A 12,348-nucleotide genomic window follows, 5' to 3' on the forward strand; every position below is an offset into this window, starting at 1 on the left:
CTTTTCCCTGGTGAGGTACATTTCAGCCAAGATAGGGAGGGAAAGCAGGAGCCTGGTTTATTAGAGGCCCGTTAAGTCTTTCACATTGACGAACGATAAGATCCCTTAGCTGAAATATGGGTTGTAATCAGAGCAAGCTCTCTGGCCCTCTGGCTTGTGTCTGTCAGAATTGGAAGGTTTTATGTGGCAACACAGGTTTGTCCAAAGACCTCCTGGTGTTTTATAGCCAAGTAGCGTGGCCGGCGTATGAGCTGTCTCGAGCCGCTGCTTGGCCTCCTTCGGGTTCTCTTGACCCGATGGTCCTGGCCCAATTAGATCGCTATATGTCCAGAACAGGAAAGCACCGCGAAAAGGCTTATCTCTCCCCCTTTGGGGTCTCAGAGAAAACCCACAGCTTGCCGCTCGATATGGACTGACTGTTCCTCCCCTGGAGCCTCAGTCCGGCATTGTTGCTGTCTGTAAACCCCTGAGGGTCGTCTCTCTTGAAGACCCTGAGGATGAAATGTCGGTCTTTTCCCCGCCCTATACAGCGGAGCCTTCAGCGCCCCCTCCATCTCCGGCCTCCGTACACGAACAGCAATCAGATGTGCCTCAGGACATCAATCTTCCTAGCCAAACTCCCCCACCGGCTTCAGAGCCTCCCGTCCGCCCTTCAGCAGTAACAGAGCACCGTGCAGCTCGCTGTGCTATTCCCTTGGCATTTCGTCCTCTCCAGCAATCTTCCCCCAAACTCCCCCGGGAAGTCAGGGAGCTTGGCACCCCCTCTTCCTCTCCTTTGACAACACGCTCAGGAGCTGATTATAGCCTGCAAGCTCCTCTTAGACAAATTCCGTTAAAGGATAACCTCGTCTTCATACACACTCCGTTCTCTTCTGTCGACTTATTTAATTGGCGGGCATCTTTACCCCCCTTCCGAAAGGCCCCCCAAGCTTATGTGGAGCTTGTGGAACGCATCATGGACACGCACCGTCCTAATGTCAGTGATCTTCACTCCCTCTTTGCAGCTTTGCTTGATTCTGAGTCTAAGCGCCAAGTTTTGCTAATAGCTGAAAAGGAATGGGCTGAAAAGGTGAAGGCAGGAGGTGACGCTGCTAAGAACTGGCCAAATCCCTTTGCCTCTCCCCCTGGTGACATTGACCCCAATGAGCAATCAGCACTCCTCGCTAATGCCCGGCAGTGTTTTCTTCATGGCCTCAAGACAGGAGTTCCCAAGGCTATTAATTTTCATCGAGTTTATCAAACCTTCCAGGAGCCCACTGAATCCTCCTCCGAGTTTATGACCCGCCTAAAAGATAGTTTCAGGCGTTTCACAGATATGGACCCTGACGCTGAGGCGACAGGACCGACTCTTAAGATGGCCTTCATTGGACAGAGTGCTCCTGACATTAGAAAGAAGCTTCAGAAGCTTCAGGCACCGAGTGCCCAGTCCCTGGAGGTTCTCCTGCAGACGGCTTATCAGGCATACATGCAGAGGGAAGCTGCAGAGGAAAAGAAGGAGGATAAAAAGATGAAGAGGCAGGCAACCCTCTTGGCAGCCGCCATCCATAATGATCTCCCCGCTAATCCTTCTGACAGGGGCAGAAGACAGGGCAGAAGAGGAGCAGGCAGCAGCCTAGGCAGGGATCAGTGTGGGCAGTGCAGCCAAACTGGCCACTGGAGAGCTCAGTGCCCTCAGACTACTTCTGTCACAGGATGGCACCCCTCTCCCGGCCCTTCGCAGTCTTTCCAGTCGCCCCCACAATGGCCCCGAGGCTCTAGCGGTTCTTTTCGCCCGTCTGGCGGCCGCCCTCCTCGAGCTGCTCATCATTCTTCCGGCCCCGGTAACCCCTTCGTGGGAAGCTCTCCTGCCTATCAATTAGCAACCTTTGATGAGTCAACCTTTGACCAGCAAGCGTGACGGGTCTCCAGAGGGACTTCCTCCGACCCTCTGTTTGAGCTAAATATTGGAGGAGAGACTTTACAATTCCTTGTTGACACAGGCGCTACCCACAGCGTCCTCACCGACCCTGCCACCCCTCAGCTCCCCACAGAATGCAAGGAAGTTATGGGCATGGGAGGCACAGTCAATCGTGTCCCGGTATCTCCTCCCTTGGATGTCGAGGTCCCCCAGGGTCCGAAGCTTGCCCACAAGTTCCTTGTCATGCCTCAGTGCCCTGTCAATCTTCTGGGCAGGGATTTGCTTTGCAAACTCGATGCCACGGTCTCCTGTTCCCCAGATGGCATCACTATAGAATTTCCTACTGAAAAAGCTTATCTCTGCTACTTAAGCCAGTCCTCTGAAGAGCAGCAGGACTCTCTTTTTCTTCTCCACGAGTCACCAGATGACCTCGCTGGATGTGCTTCCTCTATTGACCCCCAAGTGTGGTATTCAGGACAACCTGGCTTTGCTCGCTATGCCACCCTGCATCTAGTAGAATTGCTTCCTGATGCACAGCCCGTTGCAGTCCGCCAGTACCCTCTCCGGCTAGAAGCAAGACAGGGCTAGCTCCTCTTATCCGTCTCTTCCTAGATGCAGGCATCCTCGTCCCAATGCAGTCTTCCTGGTGCACCCCCATCTTGCCAGTGCAGAAGCCAAATGGCACATGGCACTTTGTCCAGGATTTGCGCGAAGTAAATCGCCGTGTCCGCCCCCTCCATCCCGTGGTGGCCAACCCTTATACCCTCCTGACCACGCTACAGTCTTCCCAAACGTGGTACACGTCCATTGATCTTAAAGATGCCTTTTTTTCAGTGGGACTTGCCCCCAAGTCATTTCCTTTGTTCTGTTTTCAATGGCAAGATCCGCCACCGGCCACTAGGGGGAGCTCTCTTCTAGCGTGGACACGGCTCCCAATGAGCTATATCAACTCCCCCACGGTGTTTGCAGCTGCCCTCACTGACGACCTTAGCCACCTAGAGACCCCGGGCTGTACAATGGTTTCATATGTTGATGACATTTTGTTAGCATCGGACTCTATGGATGCCCTCCGGAACTCTTCTATTGCCCTCCTCAATCACCTAGCTGCCTGTGGCTACAAAGTTAGTAGGGAGAAGGTTCAATGGCTTTCCCCTGAAGTCACCTTCTTGGGCTATGTCTTGCATCAGGGCACCAGGCGCCTTCACACGTCCCGGGTTCAGGCTGTCCTCAACCTGCCCGAACCCCGAACTGTTAAAGACGTTAGAGCCTTCTTAGGAATTGTAGGGTATGCGCGTGTCTGGATACCCTCGTTCTCCGTCTTAGCGCGACCCCTCTACGATCTCACTAAGCAGGGACAAGCATGGGAATGGACACAGGTCCATCATGCAGCTTGGGACTCCCTTCGCTCAGCCCTGCTTCGAGCAGTCGCCCTGGCTCTTCCTGATCCTCAAAGACCCTTCCTCCTCTTTGTAACTGAAAATGCAGGGTGTGCAGTGGGACTTCTTGCCCAGACCCTCGCGTCTATTCCTCGCCCTGTTGCCTATCTCTTCAAGCGCCTTGATCCAGTTGCCAGAGGTTGGCCCCCATGTGTGCGCGCAGTAGCAGCAACTGCCCTTCTGGTACAAGAGGCTCAGAAAATAACCTTGGGGGGAACTTTAGAAGTCCTCTGCCCTCACTCTGTTCGCACCCTTTTGGAACGGAAAGCCCCAGTCTGGGCTACATCCAATCGTCTCTCCAAATACATGGCTCTGCTCATTGAACAGGAAGGGATCTCCCTCACTCGCTCAGAGCGACTGAACCCAGCCACCCTCTTCCCAGCACAGCCCGCTCCTGACGATCCTGAGCAGGACACCCCTCCCCATGACTGCATGGAGATTTTACAAGCCACGTGGGGGGGGGGCGCCACGATCTTCACTGTGATCCGATCCCTGACAGTGAGCTTGTTTTCTGGACTGATGGCTCTTCTTATGTCCTCCGTGGCAATCGCCACACAGGCTTTGCGATTGTAGATTCCTCCTTTCAACCGGTGTTTATGTCTGCCTTGCCCTCCCACTGCTCAGCCCAAGCAGCTGAGTTAGTTGCCTTGATTCAAGCTTGCCGCTTAGCCCAGGACAAGTCAGCCACCATATATCTGGACAGTCGGTACGCTTTCCTAGCAGCCCACTCCCACGCTGCCCTCTGGAGGGAAAGAGGGTTTCGTGGCGCTGATGGGAAGCCCTTAAAAATGAAGCCCCTCCTTGAGGAACTCATGGATGTCCTTTGGTTGCCCTCCGCCCTTGCTATTGTTCATTGCCCAGGTCATCAGGCTGATAGCTCAGAAGTGTCCCAAGGGAACCATGCTGCCGACCACTGGGCGAAGAAAGCTGCCCTCCTCCCCCCCGCCCCTGACCCTCTCTGTCCGCTTGTCTTGGTTGATCCCTGCGAAACTGAATGTCTCCTGTTCAGCAGTCAGGATGTACTAGAACAAGGGGGGAGGTGGCATCAGGGCTGGTGGGTAGTAGGAGACAAGATCCAACTACCAGCAGAAGGACTGTTTTTCGTGGTCCAAAGAGCTCACAAAGCCAGCCACATGGGAATTAAAGCTCTCACAGCATGGCTTCAGTCCCAGTACTGCAATAAAGGCTTCCGTGCCATAGCACAGCGAGTGGTTGCCAACTGCCCCAAATGTCTGCGAACCAACCCAAAGCCTCCTATCCACAAGGGACCCCCAACTAGACTCAGAACAGCCAAGTACCCAGGAGAGGCATGGCAGGTTGACTTTGCTGAAATGCCCCAACATGGCAGAAAGAAACATTTGTTGGTTTTTGTGGACCTTTTCTCTGGATGGGTGGAAGCAATACCTACTGCCACTCAGGGATCTCGTGAGGTTGTCGCTGCCCTGCTGGACGTTCTGGCCCCAAGATTTTCCCTCCCAAAGGGGTTAGAAAGTGACAATGGCTCGGCCTTTATTTCGGAAGTTACACAGGCTGTCAGTACTTTTCTGGATATACAGTGGTCCCTGCATTCAGCTTATCGCCCACAGGCTTCGGGCAAAGTAGAACGCATGAACCGTACCCTCAAAACGCACATTTCCCGGTTGTGTCAAGAGACTTCTCTCCCATGGACTAAAGTCCTTCCCCTTGCCCTAATGCGTATCTGAAGTGCCCCTGGGTCCAGACTTGGGTTGTCCCCCTTTGAAATATTGTATGGGAGACCATTTGTTGCTTCTGTGTGTAAACAGCCATATGGGGGAGAAAAGAACTTAAGTTTGTACATGCAAAAGCTGGCGCAGGTTTTGTCTTCTATTCACAAACAGGTGCTGGATGCCCTGCACCCACAGCCCGACCGGCCTCCATGCGCAGAGGTGGGAACTTGGGTCCTGATCAAAGAACTTTCCCCAAGCCCGGAACAACCTAGATGGTCGCTCCCGAAGCAAGTCCTCCTGTCTACTCCAACAGCAGTGAAAGTAGAAGGAATCAAGCCTTGGAACCACTGTTCCAGAGTAAAGCCTGTCCCTGACCCAAACCTCAACTGGCAAGCTGAACAGCTCGCTCCTTTGCGTCTGAAGATTGCCAAGAGGCTTCAACGCTTTTCCTGAAGATTTCAAAGCCGTTCCTGAATGGACTGGACTCTCGAGGTGTTGGGACTTTTGATTGGGGTGGGATCTGTTTTTATTTTTTGCTGGTTTCAGAGACAGGTACTCTGTGGTGTGCCTGTTTCTGAAGATCAGTGTGCAGAAAATGTTATTTACCATGAAAACCCTACATGCATGGAGGGGTCCCCTAGCCCCCCTCCTTATAGTAATTCTCTGTAGCCCCCTGGCACTGTCCATTGCTTGCATTTGATGTGTCCCCTCTACCTGTCGTCACTGCCATGAGTTCATAAAACGAGATGGCTATTCAGTCAAAGCCTTTCGCTTTTTCCCGAGTGTTAATTCCGCTTGTCTCCAACTCCCTTCTAAGACCTGTACAGAGGCAGGAAAGACTTATCTCATGGCCCAAAACCTAGGACATGTCACTGGGAAGTGGGCTGGAAAGTCTTGCCCTAGGGCCTCTTGGGTGTGTACATCCCAGGTGAAGCAGAAAGACTCAAAAGGCCACCTTCCTAACTTGCCTGCTCCTGCTCCTGAGGCAAGAGTCTTGCTGCCTCCCCCTCCTCTGAGAAATATCCCAACTCCAAAAGGCCCTCTAGTGTATCCTTCCCTGTATAGACAACTAGCAAAAACAGTTCGGCTCCCAGATCCAGCTAAAAATTCATTCATTGACTTGGGAGAAAGAATTGCTGATGTGCTAAATGTTACTAATTGCTGGGTGTGTGGTGGATCGGTCGCGAGCAGTGACTGGCCTTGGCAACCAATTGAGATTCCTCCTGCTTCCTTAGCCGAGTGGAATCGCCATCCTTCCTTTAACCCTTCAGCCAGGCCACAGCTCTAGCAGCTGAGAGCTCCAATTCTTGGGAGCCTCTGTGTATCCCGCAGACAATCTGCCAAGTTCAGTCACCCTGTAGGAAATACTCTATGCACCTCCACTCTTGTAGCAAATGACACCCACTCCTTCTGGTGGCCTCGAGCTCCCACTTTCTTTTTCTCAGCCACCAACAGGAGTGAAAAATGTGTCCCTGCTAATGACTCCCGACTGTTTAATTGCTCAGGCAGTAACCCATTCCAGGCATTCCCCTCTTTACGACGGAGCTGGCCACTTGAGAGCTCTTATCCGGACCGCAAACCAGCCAAGCCAGCAACATCCCCCCCATGTCCTGATCTGGACTGGCAAGCCTGCTGCAGGCTCGCCAGCTGAGGCAGCCATTATCCCCCACACACAATCGCAATCTGTGCTGTCAAGGCATGGCCTGGCCCGACCAATTGACATTTATGTCATATCCAGCCCTCATAACAAATGAGTCTGACTCCCCTGCTCTAGCCACTGCACCATGCTGTCTCTCTCTCTGCTGTACTGCCATATCCAGCACAATTACTTTAAACTTTGTTGAGAATTATAAAGGTGCCCCTGCTGTTTCCTCTGACCCTTGCAGGTGGGTTCCAAGGGCTCATTATACAGTGCCATTCCTATTGCTTACCATAAACTTTCTGCCCACAAGTTACTGCCTCAGATTCTTCTATTCCATAAAACAAATATCCTTGTCTTTAAAAAGAAAACAACACATTTATATTTTTTGTTTGTTTCTTGACAAAATAACTCTTGTAGTTATCTCATACTGCATGCATAATATTCCATAATTTAAAAGCAGGATTACATATTACATGTAAACCTTTAAACTTTTATACAGTGGTTTGAAAGGGAGGTCTGGTGGGGAGCAGGGCTTTTTAACCCTTCGTGCTTGCCCTGTTTGTTCGCTGAAAGTTATCAAGCTGTCCTTCTCCCTACATTTTCCGCAGCAAAGCCAAAACAATCTTGGGAAAGGGGAGAGTGGTTAAAATAGCCCTTTCTCTCTTGCCACCAGCCTGCCTTCTTACATCAGCGTCCCAGGGGTAGCACTGTAAAAATTTGAAAAGTCAGTTCATGTAGTTCTACCTTCATGAACTGATGTGAAAAGAGGTTGCCAACTGGCCTCCCACTGAGCAGTTGATCAACTCTACGAGAATGATGAAATTAATTGCTCTGTCATCACACTCTGTAGAGTATACAAAGGGTGAGCTAGAAAATACTTCCAGGCATTCTACAGCTCTATTCCTCAAAGGTTTTGTCGAGGACAACCCCCATATTTGCTTCAAATTTAGCTTTCAGCTGCGACGGTTCTCCAGACAATCATATATGTTGACCTGGTCTCTACCATTCGTGAAATATACAAAGGCTTTATTAGACACCACAAAATCAGTCATTCCTTCAATTTATTTAATTAATTTGTGGTCTTATTTATTCATTTATTCATTTCCTTATTTATTTTTATTAAAAGATTTATATCCCGCCTATCCTCTTGGTTCGAGGTGGCCATTAATAGCAGTGACGTGTCTACGATGTGTTCAACTGCTGGAAACGCATCGTTTACACGAATGAACTCAACTGCTGTTTGCAATCTGCAGTCTGGGTATGCATCCACATGCAGTTGATGTGGAATTACAGGCACAGCATGTTGCAGAATTGATTGGGGTCTGATGTGTACATGCTTAAACCAGTCTCTGAGTTTGTACTGCTATGAATATGACATGAGCTTGTGGGATCCCTTAATTACAGGGTTATACAGGCTGATCTTGCTAACTAGTAGCTGGTGATATCCTTAGTCTCCTTTATATTTCTGAAGTCTTTTTGCCTAAACTAATAAGAGCTATGCACAGTCATCTAGTCTGCCAATTATACTGCAGAGTCCAAAAAAAGCAAAATCTGGATCAGTTTAATGCCTTGGCCAACTTCCGTGCTATTCATTTCCTTTGGCTCGCACTGATTTTAGGGCAGATTGAAATGTCACCCTTAACAGCGGTTCCTGGCTATGGGTGGCTGAAATCAAAACTTCTTCATGCTAAAAGCAAGGGGAAATGGGCAGAGGGAGGGCATGGTTGTGATAGTTTAATATGCTATTTGCCCAAGATGGACAGGAACAATTCTGCCATCCTTATGGTACTGCTGAAGTGGAAAGGGGCATCCATTTTCTGGTAGGACCCAACTTCAGATTTACTGTACTCTTATCTCCTTGGTTGAAATGCCTAGATTTTCTATAGCTATTCAGTTGCTGTCATATTAACATGTGCATAATGCCTCAGCAAACCAGCAGCAATCCAAAAGCAAACCAGAAGCTGGGGAATTAGCTCTCATGCTCCAAAGCACATGGGCAAATCAGGAGTCGGGACAGAAGGTCTACCTGCCAGCAAGCAAGGGAGGGATGTTTCAGGTGGCGATTTAACTTTGCTCCAGATTGCTGAAAATGCCTTTGCGCTGCCTTGCTTGCAATACCTTCTGGCTCAAATATAGAGGGTATAGTTGCATGTGAATATTGCTCAAGTGGAAATTTTGTATTGAGCATTACTATTATTTGTGTCTCTGTGTGTCTTCTGATCGTATCCACCCATGAGCTGGGTGACTAATCTTGCAATACCTTCTTGAGATCAGTTCACATTAGATGCCATTGACTATGCTGGCACAAAAAGCAGGAAATTTATTATCTGCAGGGTTAATGAAAAGATGCATCCATCTGCACATGTGCAAATAGGGCATGGAGGGGGGAACTGTTCTGATTGTGAGTTCATTTTAAGTAGCTCATTTAGTAACCTGGCCATGCCCTCAGGGGATACATGCCTTTCCTCTGGTGATAAAGAAATTTTAGTCTGTAGACTTTGCAAGTTCAGAAGCGGCTGCAAGGCTCCTTTAAAAAAAAAAATTACCAAGAAACAACTTGGCCCTTATATTGTAGCACTTGGCTATGGTGCAGGCACAAAGATATTCAGGACAGTGTTTGAGACAACCTTAGAACAAAACCATTGAGGCGATCCAATTGCCTTGCGTGTGAGCCAGTTCAGTCAATGTAAATTTGCCTTGCAGTCCAGTTCCTGTTGAAATTCTCAGCAACTTGATGATGATCCACAGCTTGCCAAAATGTTCTCTTAGAAGTCTTTATTAATGGAATAGGAACCCAATGTCTTAATGTACATGAAGCCAAGTTCTTCTTCAGATTGGATTGCTGGAAGGATTTTTATTTTTTGGACAGAGAGGATTTCCTAAGGGAAGTTGCTTCAAACCAACACAATAAAATGAGCTTTTGAATGAATATGTCATCCAGTCACAACCAACACAGGGCAGCCCCATCCATGGGGTGTTCAGGGCAGGAGATGAACTGAGGTTCTTTGCTGTTGCCTTCCTCTGCATAACAACCCCAGTCTTCATTGGTGGTCTCCCATCCAAGTACTGAGTGTGGCTGGCCCGGCTTAGCTCACAATTTCTGGCAAGGTCAGGCCACTTGGTCTATTCCAGCGGCTAAAATGAACTTTTAGTTCAGCTAAAATCCTAACATTCTAGATTTTCCCCTTCCTTTAGAACAGACGACTCTTAAATCCCAGACCGCTTGGGAAGACTATGGTCTTTAATGAATGGGAACCTTGAATTTGAAGTTCCCTTGACCCACACTTTTCTGATCTGAATTCTCAAAATCCTACGCATGGTGGTTGTTTGCCCTGAAGAAAGTCCTGGAGTATCAGAAGTAAATTTTTGTGCTGCAGAATCACCAGCACAAATCCGGAGTCTGAGTCTCTGCCCCTTCGAAACACAGCTTTGTAATTGGCTTTCATTTGCAAAGGAAGTGACATCATTATGCCATGCACATGGATCACTTCCCCCCCCCTTCAGCTGGCCTGCTTCTGCCCGCCAACCAGGTGAGGGTCAGTGGTCAGCCTGGTTAATTGGCAGGCAAATGGGAAGCTTATCTTTCATTGATGTGGAAACTTTTTTATTGGCATGGTAAAAGATGAATGCATGCTGGCAAGGTACAGGTGCATGGTGAATCAGTGATGTTACTGCTGCCCTCTATGCAAAGACTCATTCCAAGGCATAGATTCCCTCTTTAACTGATTGGGAAAATTCCCTGTGGCGTGGCGTTATGGAGGATACCAAGAGGGTAGTTCAGGGTTCCTCCTTGCAAGGAAGAAGAGGAGGAGGTGGCTGCCACCATTGTGTTCATACCTGGACCATCTTCACAAGGGGCCAGAGGCTACTGCCTCTTCTTCCGTGCATGGAAGGTCCTCCAGGCATGGCTGCAAGAAGGAGTCACTGGCTGGCAAGGAAGTAGTGATTTCCTCTGTCCTTGCACTGGGATGTAACATTCCAGTGACGTTCCATAGTCACAAATGTTTCTAGATTGCAGCTTGAAATTCCCTCTAGACATGAAATTAAGCTTATTTTTTTCTTTGATTCTCTATGAATGAAGTCATATAAGATTTTCTTCTACCAATAATGGGTGGTTTTCAAAGGCTATGTTGGTAGCTGAAAATGGTAATAAAACCAGTTCCATTCCTTGCAGAGACTACACGTGGCTGGCTAGACCAGACATCTCCTGCCAATGAGGACCGACGGGGGACATTTACTATGACGATTTAATGGTCACACATATGGTTCTGCTAAACAAGAAACTTGGGAGTTAAATTGTCTCTGCTTGTTTCTCCTCATAACAGGATCCGCTGGGCAGATGGAGGTTGTCAATCAGTTAAACGTCCCAGAACATGCCCTGCTGGTTGTAAGGAGACTTCTTGATGCTTTAGAAAAAGAAGGTATCAATTGACATACAGTAGAATTTTCATCAGTGTTCTGCATCCTAAAACATGTCTCAGCATATATTATAAATCATCCAAGCTCATGGAAGGGCCAATGTGTGGGGGGTGGGGTAAAGATAGCATGATTAGTTGTCGTCATGGACAGAGGGAGAGATTGATTTCCCAAAAATAATAAGACCATCAGAAATGGATGGCCCATGAGAGGCTTTGTGAGGTAAAACTTTAAAGCAGCAGGTTTTATTTTCAACTGCAACATAGGACGAAGTTGAGAATAGGCGAACTAGGTTTCAGACAAATAAAGAGTAGGCACTTCTTGTGTGTGTGTGTGTAAGATATTTTGTTGTTTCAGATGGTACTGCTAAGTTTCACTTATAATTGCTTGACACTTGGTTTCACGTTGAGAGGGCTCTCTTTTGGTTGACAGTGTCTGTTTGGTTTTCACTCACAATTTACTTAAACACAATGTTTCTTCAGTTTTCAAGAGTTAGGAATGGTTAAAAAAAAAACTTCACCAGTGTATTCCTTAACCTGGACTGGGATCCCTTTTGACTCCAGAGATCTCTCTCCTAAAAAACCCTGTAGGGATCACTCACTTCACCAAAGTGATGTCTCTCTCTCTCTAGTTTAGAGAGAACTCTTTCCTTCAGAGCTGTTTCCCACTTTAATTATTAGGACTCGCTCTCCATACTTAGAGATATTGTCCTCATTAGTAACCGGTTGCTGACCCTGTCTTGACCAGACAACTCAAACAGTGTTCTTTTAATTTAAACACAGCTGCCAGCTCTACCTAACTGCTTCAAGCTCTGTCTGTGCTTAACTGACTCTCAGCTCACTCTCTCCGTTCTAAGCTGTTACAGTTCCAACAGCCATGCCCAAAATTCGACAGCTGTCAGTCAGGTGGCTCCCAGGCCAGAGCAGCTCCCTGGAATTTAGCCATTCTTCACATTAGTCGTCAGTGAAGGGTAGGGGTAGCAGCTTCATCCTGATCCCCCTCAGTGTCCCTTGGAGTTTCCATGGATATGTTGTGTATATAGCCCTAATGGCTCTGTTCAAGACACACAGAGCATACCCAACATTTAATGGAGGGGAACTGGTACATTTAGTTGAAAAGGGAGTCACATACCTTATAAAATCATTCTGGAAATCAGTATTTAGAGGAGGGGGGAAGACAAGGCTAGTGCTGAGAAGGCAGTGCCTAGAGTGATCTTCAGAAGGTTGTGGTTATACATACTGTGAAGGTCAGGGTCTTTAAAGGTGTTTA

The 12,348-nt window shown here is 48.3% G+C and overlaps 1 protein-coding gene across 1 annotated transcript in view; it reads left to right on the top strand.

Annotated features, from left to right (window-relative positions):
- Nucleotides 1-12,348, top strand: part of PIK3R3 (phosphoinositide-3-kinase regulatory subunit 3) — a 293,502-nt gene that overhangs the window by 14,537 nt on the left and 266,617 nt on the right. Inside the window, exon 2 of the mRNA XM_056844282.1 lies at nt 10,989-11,084. Within this exon, the coding sequence (XP_056700260.1) occupies nt 10,989-11,084 (96 nt within the window). The remainder of the gene's footprint in view (nt 1-10,988; nt 11,085-12,348) is intronic.

Source organism: Euleptes europaea, chromosome 2, assembly GCF_029931775.1.
Source record: "Euleptes europaea isolate rEulEur1 chromosome 2, rEulEur1.hap1, whole genome shotgun sequence".
Taxonomy (NCBI): domain Eukaryota; kingdom Metazoa; phylum Chordata; class Lepidosauria; order Squamata; family Sphaerodactylidae; genus Euleptes; species Euleptes europaea.